Genomic DNA, 22,014 nt, shown 5'->3' with positions numbered 1-22,014 from the left:
TCCAAGTAGGGCAAGGAGTACATCAAGGCTGTATATTGCCACCCTGCTTATTTAAGTTCTATGCAGAGTACATCATGAGAAACGCTGGGCTGGAAGAAGCACAAGCTGGAATCAAGATTGCTGGGAGAAATATCAATAACCTCAGATATGCAGATGACACCACCTTTATGGCAAAAAGCAGAGAAGAACTAAAGAGCCTCTTGATGAAAGTGAAAGAGGAGAGTGAAAAAGTTGGCTTAAAGCTCAACATTCAGGAAACTAAGATCATGGCCTCCAGTCCCATCACTTTATGGCAAATAGATGGGGAAATAGTGAAAACAGTGACAGACTTTATTTTGGGGGGCTTCAAAATCACTGCAGATGGTGATTGCAGCCATGAAATTAAAAGACGCTTACTCCTTGGAAGAAAAATTATGACCAACCTAGACAGCCTATTAAAAAGCAGAAACATTACTTTGCCAACAAAGGTCTGTCTAGTCAAAGCTATGGTTTTTCCAGTAGTATGTATGGGTGTGAGAGCTGGACTATAAAGAAAGCTGAGCACCGAAGAATTGATGCTTTTAAACTGTGGTGTTGGAGAAGACTATTGAGAGTCCCTTGGACTGCAAGGTGATCCAACCAGTCCATCCTAAAGGAAATCAGTCCTGAATATTCATTAGAAAGACTGATGCTAAAGCTGAAACTCCAATACTTTGGCTACCTGATGCGAAGAACTGACTCTTTTGAAAAGACCCTGATGCTGGGAAAGATTGAAGGCAGGAGGAGAAGGGGATGACAGAGGATGAGATAGTAGGATGGTAGCACCAACTCAATGGACATGAGTTTGAGTAAACTCTGGGAGATGGTGATGGACAGGGAGGCCTAGCATGCTGCAGTCCATGGGGTTGAAAAGAGTTGGACACTACTGAGCGACTGAACTGAACTGAACTGTATAGTCATAAGGGATTTGATTTAGGTCATACCTGAATGGTCTAGCAGTTTTCCCTGCTTTCTTCAATTTAAGTCTGAATTTGGCAATAAGGAGTTCATGATCTGAGCCACAGTCAGCTCCTGGTCTTGTTTTTGCTGACTGTATAGAGCTTCTCCATCTTTGGCTACAAAGAATATAATCAATCTGATTTTGGTATTGACCATCTGGTGGTGTCCATGTGTAGAGTCTTCTCCTGTGTTGTTGGAAGAGGGTGTTTGCTATGACCAGTGCATTCTCTTGGAAAAACTGTATTAGCCTTTGCCCTGCTTCATTCTGTACTCCAAGGCCAAATTTGCCTGTTACTCCAAGTATCTCTTGACTTCCTACTTTTGCATTCCAGTCCCCTATAATGAAAAGGACATCTTTTTTGGGTGTTAGTTCTAGAAGGTCTTGTAGGTCTTCATAGAACCATTCAACTTCAGCTTCTTCAACATTTCTGCTTGGGGAACAGACTTGGATTACTGTGATATCGAATGGTTTGCCTTGGAAATGAACAGAGATCATTCCGTCATTTTTGAGATTGCATCCAAGTACTGCATTTTGGACTCTTTTGTTGACTATGATGGCTACTCCATTTCTTCTAAGGGATTTTTGCCCATGGTAGTAGATATTATGGTCATTGAGTTAAATTCACCCATTCCAGTCCATTTTAGTTCACTGATTCCTAAAATGTCGATGTTCACTCTTGCCATCTCCTGTTTGATCACTTTCAATTTGCCTTGATTCATGGACCTATCATTCCAGGTTCCTATGCAATATTGCTCTTTACAGCATTGGACTTTATTTCCATCACCAGTCACATACACAACTGGGTGTTGTTTTTGCTTTAGCTCTGTCTCTTCATTCTTTCTGAAGTTATTTTTCCACTGATCTCCAGTAGCATATTGGGCACCTACTGACCTGGGAAGGTCATCTTTCAGTGTCCTATCTTTTCATACTGTTTCTCAAGGCAAGAATACTGAAGTGGTTTGCCATTCCCTTCTCCAGTGGACCATGTTTTGTCTGAACTCTCCACCATGATCCATCCATCTTGGGTGGCCCTACACAGCATGGCTCATAGTTTCCTTGAGTTAGACAAAGCTGTGGTCCATGGGATCAGATTGGTTAGTTTCCTGTGATTGTGGTTTTCATTCTGTCTGCCCTCTGATGGAGAAAGATAAGAAGCTTCTGGAAGCTTCCTGATGGGAGAGACTGACTGAGGGGGAAACTGGGTCTTGTTCTGAAGGGCGGGGCCATGCTCAGTATATCTTTAATCCAATTTTCTGTTGCTGGCCTGTGTTTCCCCCTTGTTGTTTGACCTGGGGCCGAGCTATGGTGGAGGCAATGAAGATAATGGTGACCTCCTTCAAAAGGTCCCACGCACGCACTGCTACACTCAGTGCCCCCAACCCTGCAGCAGGCCACCGCTGACCCATGCCTCCGCCGGAGACTCCTGGACACTCACGGGCAAGTCTGGGTCGGTCTCTTGTGGGGTCACTGCTCCTTTCTCTTGTGTCTTGGTGTGCATAAGCTTTTGTTTGTGCCCTCCAAGGGTCTGTTTCGTCAGTCCTGTGTAAGTTCTGGTGGCTCTATGGTGGGGTTAATGACGACCTCCACCAGGAGGTCTTATGCCATCCCAGGCCTATTGCACCCAGAGCCCCTCCCCCTGCAGCAGTCCACTGCTGACCTGTACCTCTGCAGGAGACCCTTAGACACAGCACAGTTTAGGCTTTAGCATAGTTTAGGCTTTCCTTAATATGATGAAAAAGAAAATTGATTATGATATCAACCATGGGTACCATAACTCCTTTTAGGGAAGAAAGTGTATCATTTGAATAAATAATTTGAAGGGCTTTTCAAGCTTGGAAAATTTTTGGTCATATCTCTTCAAATATTTTTTCAGTTCCCCTTTTTGCCTTTGAGGACTCTAATTACACATGCAGGAGGTTGCTCAAAGTTGTCCTACATCTCACTGGTGCTGTTTTCATTTGCTTTATTCTTTTTATACCCTGTGCTTCATTTTGCTTAGTTTCTGTTGCTATGTCTTCAAGTGCCTTATTTTTTCCTTTCTAATAACTGATCTGCTGTTAATCACATTTCATATTTACATACCAAATATCTTTGGTATTTTTATATCTTGAATGACTCTGCCTATATTTTGAACAAGTGAAACATAGTTATAATGTCTTTGTTTGCCAATTCTAACATTCTTGTCAGTTCTGGGTGGGTTTCAATTGATTACTTACCTTCTTCATTATGAGTCAGGTTTCTCTGCTCCTCTGTAAGTCTGGTAATGTTTGACTGGGTTCCAGACATTGTAAATTTTACCCTGCTGAATGCAGATAGTTTTGTTTTTCTATAAATATTCTGGGAAGCAGTTAAGTTTCTTGGAAGAAGTTTGGTCCCTTCTGATCTTGATGTGGTGATGTGTTAGGTGAGTCCAGAACAGTGCTCAGTATGGAGCTAATTATTTCCCATTACTGAGGTAAGACCTTCCTGAGTTCTCCAGTCAATGCCCTGTGAATTATGAGTTTTTCCAGTCTAGGTTATGGGAACAGACACAGCTGTTAATACCAGCCCCATTTGAATGTTGAATACCGTTTCTGCTATTCTTTTTAGATGACTCTCTCTCCAGCTTCAGGTAGCTTGTTCACACACATGATTGATCCATGCCTTAGTGAATACTTTAGGGGGATCCTGTGTGCATCCCTGGGATTCTCTCTTTGTGTAGTGCTTACCTTCATCCTATGAACTCTGGTGTCTTGATCTTTCTAGATTGTCTCTTCCATCCACAATTATTGATATGTTGTGTTTTCACTCCTATTTAGTTCTGAGTATTTTCGGTTTTCTCTTTTGATATCTTCTTTTACCCATGAGATATGTAGATGTGTGTTGTTTAATTTCCCAATATTGAGGAATTTTCCAGGTTTTATTTTAGACTTTCATTTCCATACAATTCTATGGTCAGTGAATATACTCCATATGATTTTAATCTTTTAGAATTTATTTAAACTGCTTTATAGTTTAGTACACGATCTATTTTGATGAATGTTCCATGTATACTTGAAAAAATGTATTCTAATAGAGTTTGGATGTCGTGTTCTATAAATGTCTACTGGATCAAGTTGGCTGATAGTGTTCTTTGTGTCTTCAATATGCTTACTGATTTCATGTTCCATTAATTACTGAGAGAGAAGAGTTAGGTTCTTTAATGACAATTAAGGATTTGTCTAGGTTTTCTTTTAGTTGTCCGTTTTTTCCCTCTTGTGTTTTAAAACTGTATAATAAAGATGCATGCACACTTAGGGATCCATTTTGATGAATTAGTCTTTGTATCATTATGAAGTGTCTTCTTTTATCCTTCTTCAGCTTTCTTTTGATTATTTTTTGCATGATATATCTTTATCATTTACTTTGAACTTATATGTGACTGTGATCAGGTAAAGATCCATATTATAAGCCTTCAGTTCAGTTCAGTTCAGTAGCTCAGCTGTGTCCGACTCTTTGCGACCCCATGAATCGCAGCATGCCAGGCCTCCCTGTCCATCACCAACTCCCGGAGTTTACTCAAACTCATGTCCGTCGAGTCGGTGATGCCATCTAGCCATCTCATGCTCTGTCGTCCCCTTCTCCTCCTGCCCCTAATCCCTCCCAGTATCAGAGTCTTTTCTTCGCATGAGTCAACTCTTCGCATGAGGTGGCCAAAGTACTGGAGTTTCAGCTTTAGCATCAGTCCTTCCAATGAACACCCAGGACTGATCTCCTTTAGGATGGACTGGTTGGATCTCCTTGCAGTCCAAGGGACTCTCAAGAGTCTTCCCCAACACCACAGTTCAAAAGCATCAATTCTTCGGTGCTCAGCTTTCTTCACAGTCCAACTCTCACATCCATACATGACTATTGGAAAAACCATAGCCTTGACTAGATGGACCTTTGTTGGCAAAGTAGTATCTCTGCTTTTTAATATGCTATCTAGGTTGGTCATAATTTTCCTTCTAAGGAGTAAGCGTCTTTTAATTTCATGGGATTCAAACCCACGCCTCCAGGGGAAACTGGGACCTGAACGCAGTGCCTTAGACTACTCGGCCATCCTGACTTCCTATTATAAGCCTTAGGACAACCAATAAAAAATAAATGAAAATGATATAGCAAATAAATGACTTGGTGGGAAATTGACAAATAATTAAAAATTATAAAAATAAGTCAAAATTTTTGAGATGAAAAGTACAATAACTGAAATTAGGAACACAAAAGATGGTTTAATATCAAGTTAGATGCAGCTTAAGAGAGAATTAGTCAAGTACAAAATAGGTGAGAAAAAATATCCAAGACTGAAGCACAGAATGAAAAAAGAATGAAAAATGTAAAAACAACTTTATCATTAACATTAAACTCTTAAACCAAATTTTCAATGACATTCAGAATGATCTCAGGCATTTTACCTTATACAAAATGAACTTCTAAAAGCTTTACTTTGACTTCATAAATTAGATGGAAATATTGAGCCATTATTGAATTAATTTTAATTAATTTAAATTAAATTAATTTCTTATAGACTATCAGCCATAATGCTATGACCAACATCTATTGAAATAAACAGTAAAAAGACAAAGACCTTATTCCATATATTTAGAAACTAAAAAGGCACTGCCAAAGAATTCATGGATTAAAGAGAAAAATTCCAGTTGAAATGACAGAACATATGGATCAGACACAGGTAAAAATGTTACATATCAAATCTAACAGAATGAAGCTAAAGTGTATTTAGAAACAAATTTAGAGCATTTAATGTTGTTGTTCAGTTGCTCAGTCGTGTCCAGCTCTTTGTGACCCCATGAACTGTAGCACGCCACGCTTCCCTGTCGTTCACAGTCTCCCAGAGTTTCCTCAAACTCATGTTCATTGAATCAGTGATGCCATCCAATCAGCTCGTCCTCTGTCATTTCCTTCTGGTTCTCCTCATGCCTTCAGTCTTTCCTAGCATCTGGGTCTTTTCAATGAGTCGGCTCTTCACATCAGGTGGCCGAAGTTGGAGCTTCAGCGTCAGCACCAGTCTTTCCAGTGAATAGTCAGGGGTCGATCTCCTTGCAGTCCAAGGGACTCTCAAGAGTCTTCTCCAGCAGCACAGTTCGAAAGCATCAATTCTTGGTGCTCTGTCTTCCTTATGGTCTTTATTACTCCCTTGGCAGGGCCCAAGACTCTCTTTGGGTCCCCCCCCTGTACTGTGAGTTGGAAACTCACCCCATGCAATAAGCTCAACAATCATGGATCACACCTCATTTCATTTCCTTCTTTCAGACAGCACTATCGTGCACTACACCACCTTTCTCTGCTGTTTTACGTATTTGTTTGGGTTTCCAGTTATTTAAGATGAGAGAGCAAATCTGGCCTCCTTTATTCCATGGCAGCTGAAAGAAGAAGTAATCTGTCATTTTTATAAAGCTTGAAAACATGCAAAACAATGCCACATATATATCCCCTATTTCTATATATAAATAAATATGTATTGATATAGACATAGTTTGGGGAAAATGAACTAATAGTATAAAAACCATGCATAGGGAAGCTGAACACCAAATTTGGAAGAAAAGTTACTTAGAGGGAGAGATAGCAGAAAACTACCTTGAAATTGAGATAATGAGAAAGAATGGTAAAATTTTAGAATTCTTTGAAGATTAGTAGTAGGCACAGGGATATTCACCATATTTTTCTATATACTTCTTATGTGTATGAAATATTTTATAATAAAAATTTAAAGGTATGCAAAAGGGAGAATAAGTAAAGAGTATTAGTTAAAGGAGTATTCTAGAAAGATAAAGAGGTAAAATAGGATAGTAATTAAATGTGTTCTGTAAGCCACATCTAAGCCAGATGGCACCGTTGGGGGTGGGGACCAAGTGGTAGCAAACAGAAATAATACATCTTCTTCTCTCACCAGCCAGGTCTCAGCAGGCTGTGATTTACCTGTTGGTGCTTTCTTATGAGTACTTTCTACTCTTGGGCAGAATTCTTTGATCAGTTCAGTTCAGTCACTCACTTGTGTCCGACTCTTTGTGACCCCATGGACTGCAGCACGCCAGGCTTCCCTGTCCATCACCAACTCCCGGAGCCTACTCAAACTCATGTTCATCGTGTTGGTGATGCCATCTAACCATCTCATCCTCTGTTGTGTCCTTCTCCTCCTGCCTTCAATCTTTCCCAGCATCAGGGTCTTTTCCCAATGAGCCAGTTCTTTGCATCAGGTGGCCAAAATATTGGAGTTTCAGCTATAACATCAGTCCTTCGAATGGTTATTCAGGACTGATTTCCTTTAGGATAGACTTGTTGGATCTCCTTGCAGTCCTCGAGACTCTCAAGAATCCTCTATAACACCACAGTTCAAAAGCATCAATTCTTTGGCACTCAGCTTTCTTTATAGTCCAACTCTCACATCCATACATGACTACTGGAAAAACCATAGCTTTGACTTGTTGGCAAAGTAATGTCTCTGCTTTTTAATATGCTGTCTAGTTTGGTCATAGCTTTTCTTCCAAGGAGCAAGTGTCTTTTAATTTCATGGCTGCAGTCACCATCTGCAGTGATTTTGGAGACCAAGAAAATAAAGTCTCTCACTGTTTCCATTTTCCCCCATCTATTTGCCATAAAGTGATGCAACCAGATGCCATGATCTTAGTTTTCTGAATGTTGAGTTTTAAGCCAACTTTTTCACTCTCCTCTTTCACTTTCATCAAGAAGCTCTTTAGTTCTTCTTTGCTTTCTGCCATAAGTGTGGCGTCATCTGCATATCTGAGGTTATTGATATTTCTCTTTGATGGAACCCTTCAAAACCCCAGCTTCCATAAACACCACAATGTTACCACCATGCCTTGTTGAGTTATCTGTCAACCTGCCTCTGGACTTGAGCTCTTGGGTCACTGTTGTGCTCTCTCTTATCCACATAGATGATCTCTCTCTGACTTTGGCCTCTCAGTATCTTGGCGCTACTTCTCTTCAATGATCATCTCTTGCTTGGATCTTTGCAATAGCCTCCTGACTTGTCTCCCTTCATCATTATCCCCTGCTGCATCTACCCTTAACATGGTAGCTGATGGAGTGGTCCTCTGAAAACCTCGGATCATGTCACTTCTCTGCTCAAAATTCTCTGTCTTGCTCAGAGGAAAAACCAAACTCTCCTATAGCCTTCAAAGCACTGCAGTGATCTGGCTCCTCCCACCCCATCTCTTGGTGCTCTCCCCCACTCCCTGTCCCTACTCATCACTCGGGGCTCCCCGATGCTCCTGCCTCAATTATACCTGCTGCTCCCTCTTAGAAACTTTTTACCTGATTATCTACCTGGCTTGTTCTTTCTCTCACCAAAAGTGTGGTTTTCTCAATTGTCACATTTTACAAGTCTTTCCGACCCCTTTATTTAAAGCTACTCTCATTTCCATGATGCATTCCATTTCTTCCTCTGCTTATCTCTTTCTCCCTAGTATGTGTGGTCTTCCACTATACTATAAAATTTATTTCTTAATTTTTTTATTGTCTGTCTCCCTCCACTGGAATATAATCTTCATGAAAACAGGGATTTTTGTGTTTTATTTATTGCTGTAATACAAGCACTTAGAACAAGTGCCTGGCACAGAGATTGCCATCAGTGGCTTTGAGGATCTCTGTTTCCTCCTTTACTCAGAGACTTAAGGAGTGAGGGAGAGGTGTATAGCCCCTTGTAGCAGCGGTTCCCTGACGCAGATGTGATGGCAGTCCCTTGGACTGGGCTTTGAGCGTCAGCTAGGCAGAGTGCCGCAGAAGTGTTCCTAGGTCCCAGGTGTTTAACTCCTTCAGGTCTGGAGACCCCCTCTGTGACTTTCCTGCCTCTTGTAGGGACCCAGAAATCATTTGATTGCTTCCAGGCATGAATGCAAAAGAAGGAGGTGGCAGAGGATGAGATGGTTAGATAGCATCACTGACTCAGTAGACATGAATTGGAGCAAACTCTGAGAGATAATGGAGGACAGAGAAGCCTGGTTGCTGCTGTCCATGGGGTTGCAAAGAGTCAGATACAATTGAGCAACTGAACAATAGAAACAAAAGCATAAGAGGGCACAGCAACTCTTCACGGCTGCCCAAGGCTCTGTCTCCCAGGAGCTTGCTGACACTCTCCTCGCTGGGCTCTTGCTGTCTTTCTGGGACTCAGCCCAGCTCTCAGATCCCACAGCTCTATCTAAGAATTCTGTTGCCTCCCTGGGCTCCACTTCAGTTCAGAGAATAAGGACTTTCTCTATGTAGAGTCCACCGACATCTTTTCAATGCTCCCCACTCCCACCCCCCGTCTCTCACCTTACTTTACTTTTTCTCTGCTCCTCCCCCAGGCTGGAAATTTTTCCCTAGTATAACAGGAACGCTAATCTTGCTTCTGTTCATCTCTCATCTGTATTGTGAATCCTTCCCATTTTTCTAAGGGCCTGGGCTTTTGGAATCTAAAAATAGGAGGAGAGACACTATCTTTCTGCATTTGGCTGTCAAGCTCTCTCAGAGGATAACTTGGTTGCTGTAACGGAAGAAGGGTCAGGGGCACGGGAGAGGGAAAGTGAGAGGGAAAGGCTTGGGTGGGGGAGATTATGGAATATTTATAGCAGATGTGGTATATATACACAGTTGAATATTACTCAGCCATTAAAAGCATGAAATAAGGTTATTTGCAGCCACATGGATGGACCTAGAGTGTCATACTGAGTAAGTCAGAGAAGGAGAAATATTATATGACATCCCTCATATGTGGCATCTAAAAAGAAACGAACTTACTTACAAAACAGAAAGAGACTCACAGACTTAGAAAATGAATTCATGGTTGCCGGGCAAGGGTGAAGGGATAGTTAAGGACTTTGGGAAGAACATGTACACACTGCTGTATTTTAAATGGATAACCAACAGAAACTTATCGTACAACACATGGAACTCTGCTCAATGTTACGTGCCAGCCTCGATGGGAAGGGTGTTTGGGGGAGAATGAATACATTAGATGCATGGCTGAGTCCCTTCACTGTTCACCTGAAACTATCACAACATTGTTGATTGGCTGTACCTCAGTACAAAATGTTTTGGCATTAAAAAATAAATAAAACTAAAATTTAGAAAAAAAGAAAACAGTCTCATCGCTTGATGATAGTAATGATGACAGTAATAATGATGGTGGCGCTAGTGGTAAAGAATCCGCCTGCCAGTGCAGAAGACATAAGAGACGTGAGTCTGATCCCTGTGTCAGAAAGATCCCCTGGAAAAGGATTTGGCACCCCACTCCAGTATTCTTGCCTGGAAAACTCCTTGGACAGAGGAGTCTGGTGGGCTACAGTCCAGGGGGTCACAAAGAGTCAGACACGACAGCACACACAACATTGATTGAGCACTTCCTGTATGTCAGGTCCACTCCCAAGCGCTCTGTATACAGCATCCCCATTCATCCCCACCACAACTCCATGTGTATTTATTATTATAGTAATTTTTCATAAGAGCAAATTGAAGTCTAGTGAGGGAGAGGGATTTACTCAGGTCCCACATTTTACAAATGATGGGTGTGGGCTTCAGACGCAAGCCTGGTGTACACCAAAGGCTGTACCTCCTGGCCTCATGGCAACACCTCTAGAGCCTGAGGATACCAGGCCCTGTAGATGGGGAATTACTCCATTTTTCTACACTCCCCGGCCCCTCACCCAGCAAGAGTGCGCTGTCCCTCCTCTTCCTGCCGTGCCCTGGGAAGGGCTGAATCATCCCCGTTTGTCCCCAAGGTCAGCCTCTCTCTGCAAATTTGACTTCCTACTTTGCTTCTGCTTCAGTAGGTTTCCAATCTCTCTCTCTTCTTCCTTCTATCTCTTTTTCTCGGTGTAGCTTTACAAATAAAATATAAATTTAGCTGAGAGCTCATACCACAAAAAGGGAAGAAGTGATAAGTATAAGCAGCAAATAGAACCCAGGGGGTTAACACCCTGCTACCACACATGAAGGTTTTGTGGGGAGAGGACTGAGGATCTGTGTGTCTTTGCTCTTGGGGGCGTTCAGGCTGCCTTTGCTGCTTCCTGCAGAAATGTCCTGGGCTCCTCCCCAAAAAGCAGTGTCTTTATCAACAAGTAGAAAGCTGCAGCTTCAGGAAGGTGTCCCAGCTCCGAATTGTCTCTACTGTCAGATGACTGCTACTTTGGAACAACAAGCTAACTCTTTAAAAAAAAAAAACAAAAAACAAATATCAGCCATTGACATCTTAGTATAGCTGAGCTGAACCAGCTAGCCCAGATCCAGAGTCTTTTTTTTTCTTTTTTAAAGATACAGGCACCTCAATGTGCAAAGCAGCAGTTTTTTTTTCCCCCCTTTTTTGAAGATTTTTTGGATGTAGACCATTTTTTTGGACACGACTGAGCGACTTCACTTTGACTTTTCACTTTCATGCATTGGAGAAGGAAATGGCAACCCACTCCAGTATTCTTGCCTAGAGAATCCTAGGGATGGGGGAGCCTGGTGGGTTGCCGTCTATGGGGTCGCACAGAGTCAGACACGACTGAAGTGACTTAGCAGCAGCAGCAGATCACTTTTTACAGTCTTCATTGAAATTGTTAGAATATTGCTTCATTTGTTTACGTTCTCGTTTTCTGGCCATGAGACACATGGGAATCTTAGCTCCCTAACCAGGGATCGAACCCACACCCCTGAATTGGAAGGCAATGTCCTAGCCACCAGACCACCAGGGAAGTCCCCAAGATCCAGATTCATAGAGGACAGTCATTTTTATGGCAGTGAGGTGGGAGGAGAGGAAACTTGGAACAGGGTGCAATCAGTTGAGTCCAGGGCTGTGAGAGGGCTCTGGGCAGCTGGGTGAAGGCTGTGTGTCTCTGCAGGTGACGACTCCATTAGCACCTTGGGCCTGATCCTCTGCGTGGGGCTGTCGCTGCTGCTCGTGTCCATCCTGGGCTACAGCCTGGCCAAGTGGTACCAGCGCGGGTACTGCTGTGAGGGTGAGTGCGCGCCGGAACTTGTCACCCCAGCTCAGCCCAGCCCCTCCTCTTCCGTGGTGTTTGGCCAGGCCAGATGGGGCAGCAAACTCTTTAGAATGGTGTCATGCAAAAATATTTCCTGTGGGGGCAGCAGCGGTCGAGGACTTGGGTGGGGTGGCTGAGCCCTTGGGGCGGCGGGGGTAGGGTACTAGGGCCTTTATTGAATGGGAGGCTCTTCCCACACCCAGCAAGCAGTCAGCTTCCTCCTCCCTCAGAACTCACAGGAGTCCATCTCCCAGGCCTCTCTGGGCCCCAAGGCCAAGGGTGATGGGCTAGACTGGCCAAGCTCCAGATGTCTTTTCTACCCCTGGCTCCTTGTCCCCTCTTCTCCTGCCTGTGTATCTCAGGGCCTTCTCCTGAGCTTGCTGATGCTTCAGCCCCACTAGGCATCTCTTGGAATTTGCTGGGGGTGCCCCCAACTCTGATTCACGTCATAGGACCCAGGAGAGCTGGGAGGGCGTACTAGATTCCTGGGGGCTTACCAGGTGGTGCTAGTGGTAAAGAACCTACCTGCCAATGCAGGAGACATAAGAGATGTGGGTTCCATCCCTGGGTTGGGAAGATCCCTGGAGGGGGGCATGGTGACCAACTCCAGTGTTCTTGCCTGGAGAATCCTGTGGACAGAGGAGCCTGGTGGGCTACAGTGCATAGGGTCGAAAAGAGGCGGACACGATCGAAGTCACCTAGCATGCACTAGAGTCCCAAGAAGCAGAGAACATTTCCTGGATCTGCAGTTAAATTCAACAGCTTCCACGGATGTTTGTTGAGCACCTACTCTGTGCCAACGTCCTTGTGCCTAATACGATTTTTAAAAAAATTCCATGTGAAGGTGAAATTTTTAGTCTCTGTGTGTGTGTGTGTGTGTGTGTGTTTACAGAAGATATGAGGCTAGAGTCACAGAGTTGGAAAGTGGTGGAGTCTGGATTCCAGCCTCCTTCCCAGAGTCATTGGTGCCCTTGATGGAGAGATCCCCAGTGGCAGGATCTATCCTCAAAGAGCTGGTGTTTCTGTCTAGAAAGAGGGGAATGTACCCATGAGTTTGGAGCAGGAAGAAGACACTGAAGGAGCCTGGGAACCTCCCATGACATCCTGAGGCCCAGCCTAGCCACCCACACCTCCCAGACAGGCATGAGGGTAGAACATATGCTCCCAGAAGAGTGGTGGGTCACTCTCTCTGGAGGTACCAACCCTTTCTTTTCTGTTTGTCTTTCTAGGGCCTAATTTTGTCTTCAACTTGTACCAAATCCGGTGAGTAGACTCAGGACAGATCGGGGTGGGAGGGGGGTGGGGGCTATGTATGCTTGAGAAAGAATCAAAGATGGAGCTCAAACTTATTACTTCCCTCCCCTGTCTCCTCCCCATGTCTCTGAGCAAGAGAAAAGGGTGGAGCAGGGTCCATGTAGAAAGTTCCATGAAAGAAAACTTTAACACAGACAGAACATGGAAGATCCTAATGACAGTGATCTACTTAGCATTCACCCCTGGGAGGCCATCATCCATTCATCCATCCATTCATATATTTACTCACCCATCATTTATTCAGTAAAGATTCTATTGCAGTAAGTATTGTGGCCTTAGTTTCTAAGGGTACAAAGATAACTTGGCATAGTATCTGTCTTTAAGCTGCCCGTGGTGGATACCTGCCTGGTTACAGATGTAATCTCAGACATAACATGCTGTCCAAAGAGAGGAGCAAATGAAAACAATCGGAGATTCAGGGAGTGTCCTGAGTTATTGCAAGAAGATTCAGAAAGTCCTCCTGTGATAAGTTGTCTCATTTGGTCTCTGCCACACAGCAGGCCTGCTTCTCCTCTGGCCCAAGGGTTGGGTAACTCTCATTCTGGAAAATAAGTCAGTGAGTCAGTGAGTCACTGCTAGAAGTTTTTCCCATGTTCTGGTCCCAGAGAGAGGCCAAGTTCTCAGCCCCAGTAACTTGATTGGATGGTCTTTCTCAGGAACCTGAAGGATCTGGAGATGGGTCCTCCCTTCACCATCAGTGGCCACATTAGCAGTTCAGATGGAGGCTACATGAAGTTCTCAGACAGGCTGGTCTGATGAGGGGAGTGTCAACTTTCTGGAGCCCCAGAGAGGTGAGTGGAAGATTGGTGAGCTCCTGAGTGAACCTGATGTCCCAGTGTGGTCCTCAGGTGGTTCAGGCACCCAAGCCTAGCACCAAAGATGGCTTGGAACCCACAGACGATGTGGTTCATCCTCCAGGGAGTGAGTGCTGCAGGAGATGATCCTGAGAGCAAAGACCTGGGATCATGCTGTCCCTGCCTCTTGCTAGCACTGGGTCGCTCCTTTTACTGTTGTCCACCTGATCCATGCCTTTCTTTCCTTTCTAATCAGATGGAAGTTTTTAGGATGGGGCTTTCTATCTCAACCCTTTGCTCTGAGATGAAGGCTCTAGATGGCCACCCTTTCCAAGAAGCTTCGCTGTAGAACTTCTGAACTTGTTGAACATTCTAAGCCCAGGAGCCGTCCTTGCTTCCTGGCTGGCGAACCCCATGATCACACTTTTCCTTGCCTGCCTTCAAGCCCATCCCTCTTCACATCACATTTGCTTTCTCCCATCTAAACACTTTCTCCTTCCAGCAGTCCCTCACGGACCCTCAGTTTGGTTTCTCTTGCATCTCCACATAGGACTCCACACTCAGCTCCTCTATATGTTTCTCCCTCTGCCCAGATGTGATGGTTCAGAGCAGCAGCCCCCAATCTTTTTGACATCAGGGACCAGTTTTGTGGAAGATGATTTTTCCACAGATGGGCATGGGGGATGGTTTCGAGATGATTCAAGCATATTACGTTTATTGTGCAATTTATCTCTATGATTAGTACATCAGTTCCACCTCAGATCATCAGGCTTTAGATCCCAGAAGCTGAGGAGCCCTGGTTTAGAGGAATCCTTTCAAAGACTCATTTCTTTTTCGTGTCCCCTTATCTTTTTCTGCAGGAGGAGGTTCCTGGCTCAGAATCCACCCCTCTTGGGCTCCCCTGCCTTCAACTCCTGGGTCTTCAAAGCCTGGCCTAGCCCTCTTGTGAACATTGAGGAGTCTTCTCTTGGGACACCCCAGCCTGCAGCATGAGAGTCCCCAAGAGAGTCAGACCTCTGGGAACAGAGTCTGTGAAGTCACAGAGGCTTTCTCACAGAAGCCAAGAGATGGCCGTTTCCTGAGGAGGAGGGGCTGGTTCCCGGGGGCCCCCTGAGCCTGTGCCCACAGGTCCCAGGTGCCCTGGGGAGCAGAGCCCTCCCAGCCAGGCGGCGTGGGTAGGGCTTGGAGATTCCGGAGGGGAGCTCTCCATTGGCATCCCCAGCCACTTCCCCTGGGGGACTGACACCAGGGCCAGAAAACCTGTCATACCCTCCATAGGCAAAGTCATGTGGGAGGAAGGGTCATTCCAGATGCTTTTAAACCTTCCTACCGGAAGCCAACTTATCCTGAGAGCTGTATACTGAGCTTAGGCCTTGACTCTGCCCTGCCCCCCTCTGCCCTTGGTTCTGGCACTTTCTGCAAGTCTCCCCACCTCACTCCCCAACCCCTCATGCCCTCCCACACATCTGTCAACGACCTGTGTCTGTTTCCCTTGCTACTGACCAGCCTTCGGTGCCTCCCAGACAATGTTGAGGGCAGTGCTGAGAACAGTCTGGAAACAAATTCTTATATTTAGGTTCCTGTGATGGGGAGGGCCTGGTGTAGATAGCTGTCTCTCCCATTCACTCCATTTCCTGTGCAAGACCTGCCTTGTAATGTGGAAAGTGGACCAGAAATGGTGAGAATGGAGGGAAGAGGAACCTAGACTAGCCTGAAATAAACCAGATAATGCACATGGGAAATCAACAACCAAGTATAGCTTAGTGGACAGGAGAACAGTTTGTTCATGAGTCATTACTCCTTCCTCCAGTCTATACCCTACCGGACCTGAGGTGGGGCCCAAACTGGGATGTCAGCTTGCATGCTAAGCTGCTTCAGTCGTGTCTGACTCTGTGTGATCCATGGTCTGTAGCCTGCCAGGCTCCTGTCCATGGGATTCTCCAGGCAAGAGTATTGGAGTGGGTTGCTGTTTCCTTCTCCAGGGGATCTTTCCAACCCAGGGATCGAACCTGCGTCTTCTGCATCGGCAGACGGGTTCTTTACCACTAGCGCCACCTGGGAAGCCCTGGGATGTCAGTTTAGTAGGTACTTTATGCAGCGTTGTTCAGTCCAGAGGGACTGAATTCCTGCAGCAGCTGTGGATGGAGCAGGGTCTAATGGGGGCCCTGCCACTGCTGAAAACAGCAGTTAGAGCTACCAGCCACTGGTCTCCCTGACGATGTCCCAGAACAAGGCCAATAATAAACAGAGGCCCAGGACTGTAATAGGTGAGGAGAAAAGTCACTTTTGTCCTCCTGTCTTCTCTTTTCTGAAGCCTGGTTTCTTTCTTGCTTTGGATTCTAACAGATTGACTCACCAGGGCCTGGGGGCCATTCTCCAGACAGAGCCAGGTTGAGACTTAATAAGCCAAGTCTCTGCCTTTGGAGGTCTTCGGCTGGGCCCCAGCTCCTCTATTCCTGGGCAGGTGGAGGTGGGGAGGGGCCCCCTAGTCTCTGGACCCCTCCCTTCCTTGAAGGCCCATTGGGAGAGGTACGGGGAGGGGCTACGGGCTGATGTGGTGTCCTTCCTCCTTGCATTTCAGTTCTGAGGGCTGAGCCCCATTGCTTAACCCAAGGGAGTGTCCAGTCTCAGTAAACGCTCAGCTGAGCTCTGCTCAGTGCAGATCCTGGGTCTGCAGCCCCGGCAGGGCCTCCCTAACCCCTGAAAGTGCTCAGAACTCAGCGACCTGGGGAAACCTCAAAGGCTAGGGTCCAGGGCCCAGGTGGTCTTGGCCCCAGGTTTGATGGCTGCAGGTAGGGAGACAGGGACAGCTGCCCTAGGCTGGGAGAACAGAGGGTATTTCCTATCCTGGGGAGCGGAACTGAGACCCTGCCACTTCCTCTTTTTGGGTCCTCTGACGTGTTCCCTGTCCTCTCTGCCTCCCCCTCGTTTTCCTGACTTCTGTTGTCTGACTGGCTAGCGCAGCTTTCTTTACCCTGGACTCCACATGTTTCTGTTGGGGGCAGATTCTGGCTCATTCAGAAATGGCGAGGGAGCAGATGTCTAGAAATCTGGCTCCAAGTCTGGTTATTTGCTGGGCACCTTGACCCATGGCGATGCCAGCACCGCCCCCGCCACCCAGGCCCTCCCCTTCCTCATAATTTTTCTTTTCTTTTTTTTTTTTTCTCATAATTTTTCTTCACCTCCTTGCCCCCAGGAGCCAGGAGGCAGTCATGGAGAGCCTGCAGTTCCGTGGACTGGCTGTTCCCAGGCCACTGACTGCCACCCTGTTCCTCTTTGGAGTCTTTGCCAAGGCTGTTCTCCTGCCTAGAATGCCTTTGACCCTCACCCCAAGCCACATCTAATCTCCATGGCTGGCTCAAGTCTCATCTTTCCTATGGCTTTCCTTGGACTCTAGACTTGATGCCACCCAAGCAGGCAGGGTTAAGTCCCACAGGTTTTTAGTAACCATTAAAAGTGGAGTCAATAGGAGGAGCTTATATATGCCAGCTGAGTGGAAGGAAATACCCACTGTGACCACAGAAGCCTGCCTGGTGCTAGAGAAAGATGCCCAGGTGACATGAGGGAGAGAAGAAGCTGCTTATAGAGTGCAGAGTCTGCAGAGCGCAGTGCACTTCCACACACGCCGCTGTGTCTTGAGCCTGGTGGCAGCCTTGTGATGCGGAGATGACTATCAGCCCCATTTTACATACAGAGAGATTGATGCTCAGAGAGTTGGTATTCTTTGCCTAAGGCTGCACAGCCAGCAACTGACAGAGTCGAGGCCTCAGGGATACAGCCTGACCTCAGGGCTTGGAGGGAGGAATACCATAGAAGAGGGTCTGGTGTAGAACCTGTTCTGCCATGCTGTGTGGTCACAGGTTGTCACTTCACCATCCTGGGATTAAATTGCAGCATCTGGCACTTGAGGGACTAATTCTTCAAGATTCCTCTCTTTTACTTGAAGCAGAAAAAGAGTCCTATTTTTTTTTTTTTCAAATCTCTGGGCTCTCTGAGAACTGGGCCGTAAAAAAGCAGAATGCCGAAGAATTGATGCCTTCAACCTGTGGTCCTGAAGAAGACTCTTGAGAGTTCCTTGGACTGCAAGGAGATCACACCAGTCAATCATAAAGGAAACCTTGAATATTCATTGGAAGGACTGATGCTGAAGCTGAAGCTCCAATACTTTAGTCACTTGATTTGAAGAGTGACTTATTGGAAAAGACCCTGATGCTGGGAAAGACTGAGGGCAGGAGGAGAAGGGGGCACCAGAGGATGAGATGGCTGGATGGCATCACTGATGCAAAGGACATGAATTTGGGCAAACTCTGGGAGATGATGAGGGACAGGAAAGCCTGGCGTGGTGCAGTCCATGGGGTCATGAAGAGTCAGAGGTGACTGGGCAACTGAATAACAACTCTGTGTTTAGTGCCACAGGAGCTGGCACTTAGTGGGCATACCATAATCTGAGCAGCTGCCTATAGCAGAAAAGAGAAGAGAAAACTCCCTAGGGCACTCCATCGTCTTCTCTGGGAGTGACAGTGCTGCTTTCCCAGTTTAATCCCACCTCCTCTGTGATCTGCTGAGAGCTGCAGTGAGCATTGCTTATCTTTTGGAGCCCTCTGCCAGGAAAAGCCAGTTGTGTGTGGCCCTGGTGTCTGGCCATTCCCATCCAGGCTGGATTCTCCAGAGGTGAGCTTTTGCACTCTCCTTAGTGGATTCTGACTTCCTGTATCTGAAGAGCCTGGGCAGTACTATATCTCATGACCACTGACCAAAAATGCCCTGCAGGCTCATTTCACACCTAGCTTCTCGCCAACAAGCGCTTACTCAGGTGTTCAGGCATCAAGATCCATTGTGAACTTTGAAAAAGGAAAAAGATGGAAAATCATCGACATTATCGTAAACTGTGCTTCCAGCTAAATGAGTGTTTCCTTATATAGCATGTGCAGAGTCAAGGAAAATTATATTCCTGCTTCTCTGCTGGCTCAATGATAGAAGAACCCACCTGCAATGCAGGAGACGTGAGTCGGGAAGATCCCCTGGAGAAGGAAATGGCTACCCACTCCAGGATTCTTGCCTGGAGAATCCCATGGAGGGAGGAGCCTGGCGGGCTACAGTCCATGGGGTTGCAAAGAGTTGAATATGACTTAGGCACAAAGCACAACAGTTTAGTGCTTTTCATACACAAAAGAGGCACGTACAAAGTGTAGTGATAACTCTCTAACTCAGGAGGTGGCAGCTGAAAGGTGATGGCTGCGTTCCCTTTGACCCTGACAGTTTAGTATCCTAAATATTACTTCGTCCTTTTTTTGACCCTGGCTAAGACCGATGAGTACTGAAGACTGGACAATTTCCAACCTATCCCTTCTTGAGCAGGACGGTGAAACACTGACATGTGCCTCGGATTAGTGCCAGACAGGGGCTTCAAATGCACTGTCTCATTTCATCCTCCCCAACTCTCAGGTGAGGGAACAGACGCTCAGGATCTGGTGAAATGATTTGCTTAAGGCCAGGGAAGACTGTATTTTCTCTGTAATTCTTCCTCACTTTTAGCCTCTGCCCAAGCTAGCAGCTCTCTGAGATCCCTGGCCCCCAAGGAAGCAGGCCCCTCCCTCTGGTCTCTCATCTCTTTTCCAGCCCCCTGGTGTGCTGAGAAGGACTTCTCAGAAGCCGAGGCTCTCCAGCCCCTGTCCTCAGCTCTGAGTTTCTCATTGACCCATTCCTCAATCTTTCTTTTACTTTTTATATCCCCTTTCACCTCCAAATCATCAAATCCTGCTTATTTTTTTTAAACTTTAAAGCAAGATTTTAAAATATAATTTATTCTTGGGTGTTTGTTGCTGTGCGCGCTTTGCTCTAGTTTTAGGGAGAGGAGGCTAATCTGTAGTTGAGGTGCATGGGCTTCTCAGCAGTGGCTTCTCTTCTTGTGGAGCACAGGCTCTGTGGCTCATGAACTCTAGAGCACAGGCTTAATAGTTGTGGCTCATGGACTTAGCTGCTCCATGCCATGTGGGATCTTCCCGGACCAGGAATGGAACCCACGTCTCCTGCATTGGCAGGTGGAGTCTTTACCACTGAGCCACCAGGGAAGCCCAATTCTGCCCATTCTTTATGTCAGCTCAATCTTCACTTCTCCAGAGAAACTACTTCAAGACCTATGGATCTCCTTGTCTTTTAGTTCTTAATTCCAGATACTCTCCTGTAACCTAACTATTGATCATTCCCTTGTATTCATTCATTCTTACAATTTCTATAACAGGTCAAGAACTGTGCTAGGCACTGTGAGGGAATACATTCCCTCTTGAGAGTAACCTCACTTTCTCCTATTTGATGGGTACTTCTTGCTGGCAAAATTCAGATCTGACACCTTTTCCAAGTTCTTTATGGTGCCTTGTACAGCTCTGACCATAGCCAGTGACTCCTCAGGAAATTACGTTGTAGGAATATTCAGTCTCTTTGGGGAATCTTGGTTGTTGCTTCATCCCTGGACCAATCCTGGGTGCTCTGAAAAACCAGAACTTTTGATTTTGTCTTCCCAACCTCAACCCTTGGATCATCTACCGACATAGATCTGGAGAAACTGCAGATCTTTTATTTGAGTTTTTCTATTTGAGGGTTAAAATAAGGGATGGCCAAACCCATGAAGAAGTTGGGCAGGTGAGGAGGGAGCTCTGCACTTCTGTAGCTCCCTTTTCAGTTGTAATGACCTTGCTCCATGCCAGTGTCTTGGTGCTCCTCTCTCTGGCCCAGGGTTCTGAGAACCTCGAAGTGGGAGCAGATGGGTCTCTCATTACTGTATTTTTAAAAGTGCTTAGTGATCAAAAAACCATCTAGAAGCAGTGATATTTAAGCAGTTCTAGTACAAAACAGGAAGCCAGTGGCCTGGTGAATTCTCACACTTGGGGACCAGAAGTGAAAATGTTCTGCCTGCCCAGAGCAGCAGCAGTTCAACAAAACAACAGGTGGGGTGGCGCTGGAGGCCCTGCCAGACTCCCTGTCTCCTGGGTTGTCCCTACAGAGCATTGGGGGCTATCTCCCCTTCTCCAAAGCCTAGGAGGAGGTTTCTCATACACAGGCAGGGGGCCATGGGGAGGGAGAGGGGTGGAAAATGTAAGAGGCCTCATGTTCAGGTCTAGCCCCAGTAGCTGGTGGGCCCCAGGTGCCTTGTTTGTAATAAGGTTGCTGCTGGACTTGAGATTCTGAGATCCCCTCCAGCTGCAAGGCTGTTTCAGAGTGTGGGTGACTTCAGTTCCATGGGGCTGGGGGAGGGGGGCAGGAGAGGAGGTAGGCAGAGACACCTGAATGTGGTGTATATGTGTGCATGTGTGTGTGTGTGCTGCAGAGATAAGCCAAGGAAGACAGGGATGTCTTGTTGCCTGCTGTATTCTCAGAGGGTCTGCCCATGACTAGTGCTCAATGAATGTTTGCTGAAGGGGTGAATGGCTGCCTGCTCAATGTTTTCACGGTCCCTTACCTTGCTTCCTGACCACATCCCCTTGCTCTAGGCTTCCTGTTTAGTCTGTAGCCCTGAGTACCTTCAATACCTAAGAGCTATAGGGTGAAAATAGCAGGGAAGGGAGTAATCATGGTATAATGTGACTAAACCAAGAAGATGATAAGCCTGAAAACAAAATCAAATTTATGTACTACCTGCTTTCTTTTGGTGCTGTCTAATGTCTGCCAAGTATCCATTCGGCCCCAGGCTACTGTTACCATCATTGCTATCTCATGTTTGGATATTATATTTCTTCGACATATTTCACATGCATTTCTCTGTGAAGAAACCCATTTGTTCAGGCATTCACTTATTCATCAAAAATGTGTTGAGCACCTAGGCTATATATTAGCCACTGGTTTAGCATGAAGGATACAGAGATAAACCAAGAGGAGTCTCTGTCTCCAAGAGCTCAGGTTGAAATGAGTACTGAATGTTGTATGCACAATGAGAGCAGTGTGCCCAGCGAATTAG

The 22,014-nt window shown here is 45.9% G+C and overlaps 1 protein-coding gene across 1 annotated transcript; it reads left to right on the top strand.

The window, feature by feature from the left end:
- The first annotated feature begins 10,496 nt into the window (after window positions 1-10,496).
- On the top strand, window positions 10,497-14,025 carry SMIM35 (small integral membrane protein 35). Its single transcript, XM_040257793.1, has 4 exons — window positions 10,497-10,515; window positions 11,815-11,931; window positions 13,185-13,218; window positions 13,926-14,025. Exons 1-4 carry the CDS (start codon window positions 10,497-10,499, stop codon window positions 14,023-14,025), a joined length of 270 nt encoding a protein of 89 aa, XP_040113727.1.
- Window positions 14,026-22,014: the final 7,989 nt, after the last annotated feature.

This window comes from Oryx dammah, unplaced genomic scaffold, assembly GCF_014754425.2.
Source record: "Oryx dammah isolate SB20612 unplaced genomic scaffold, SCBI_Odam_1.1 HiC_scaffold_17, whole genome shotgun sequence".
NCBI classification, from domain to species: Eukaryota; Metazoa; Chordata; class Mammalia; order Artiodactyla; family Bovidae; genus Oryx; species Oryx dammah.
The sequence above is the reverse complement of the archived record's forward strand: the minus strand, read 5'-3'. Positions and strand labels throughout refer to the sequence as shown.

Coding starts and splice junctions, on each gene's coding strand:
- SMIM35 (XM_040257793.1), top strand. Junction 11,932..13,184: donor GCGCGGGTACTGCTGTGAGG/GTGAGTGCGCGC, acceptor TTGTCTTTCTAG/GGCCTAATTTTGTCTTCAAC. Junction 13,219..13,925: donor TTCAACTTGTACCAAATCCG/GTGAGTAGACTC, acceptor GGTCTTTCTCAG/GAACCTGAAGGATCTGGAGA.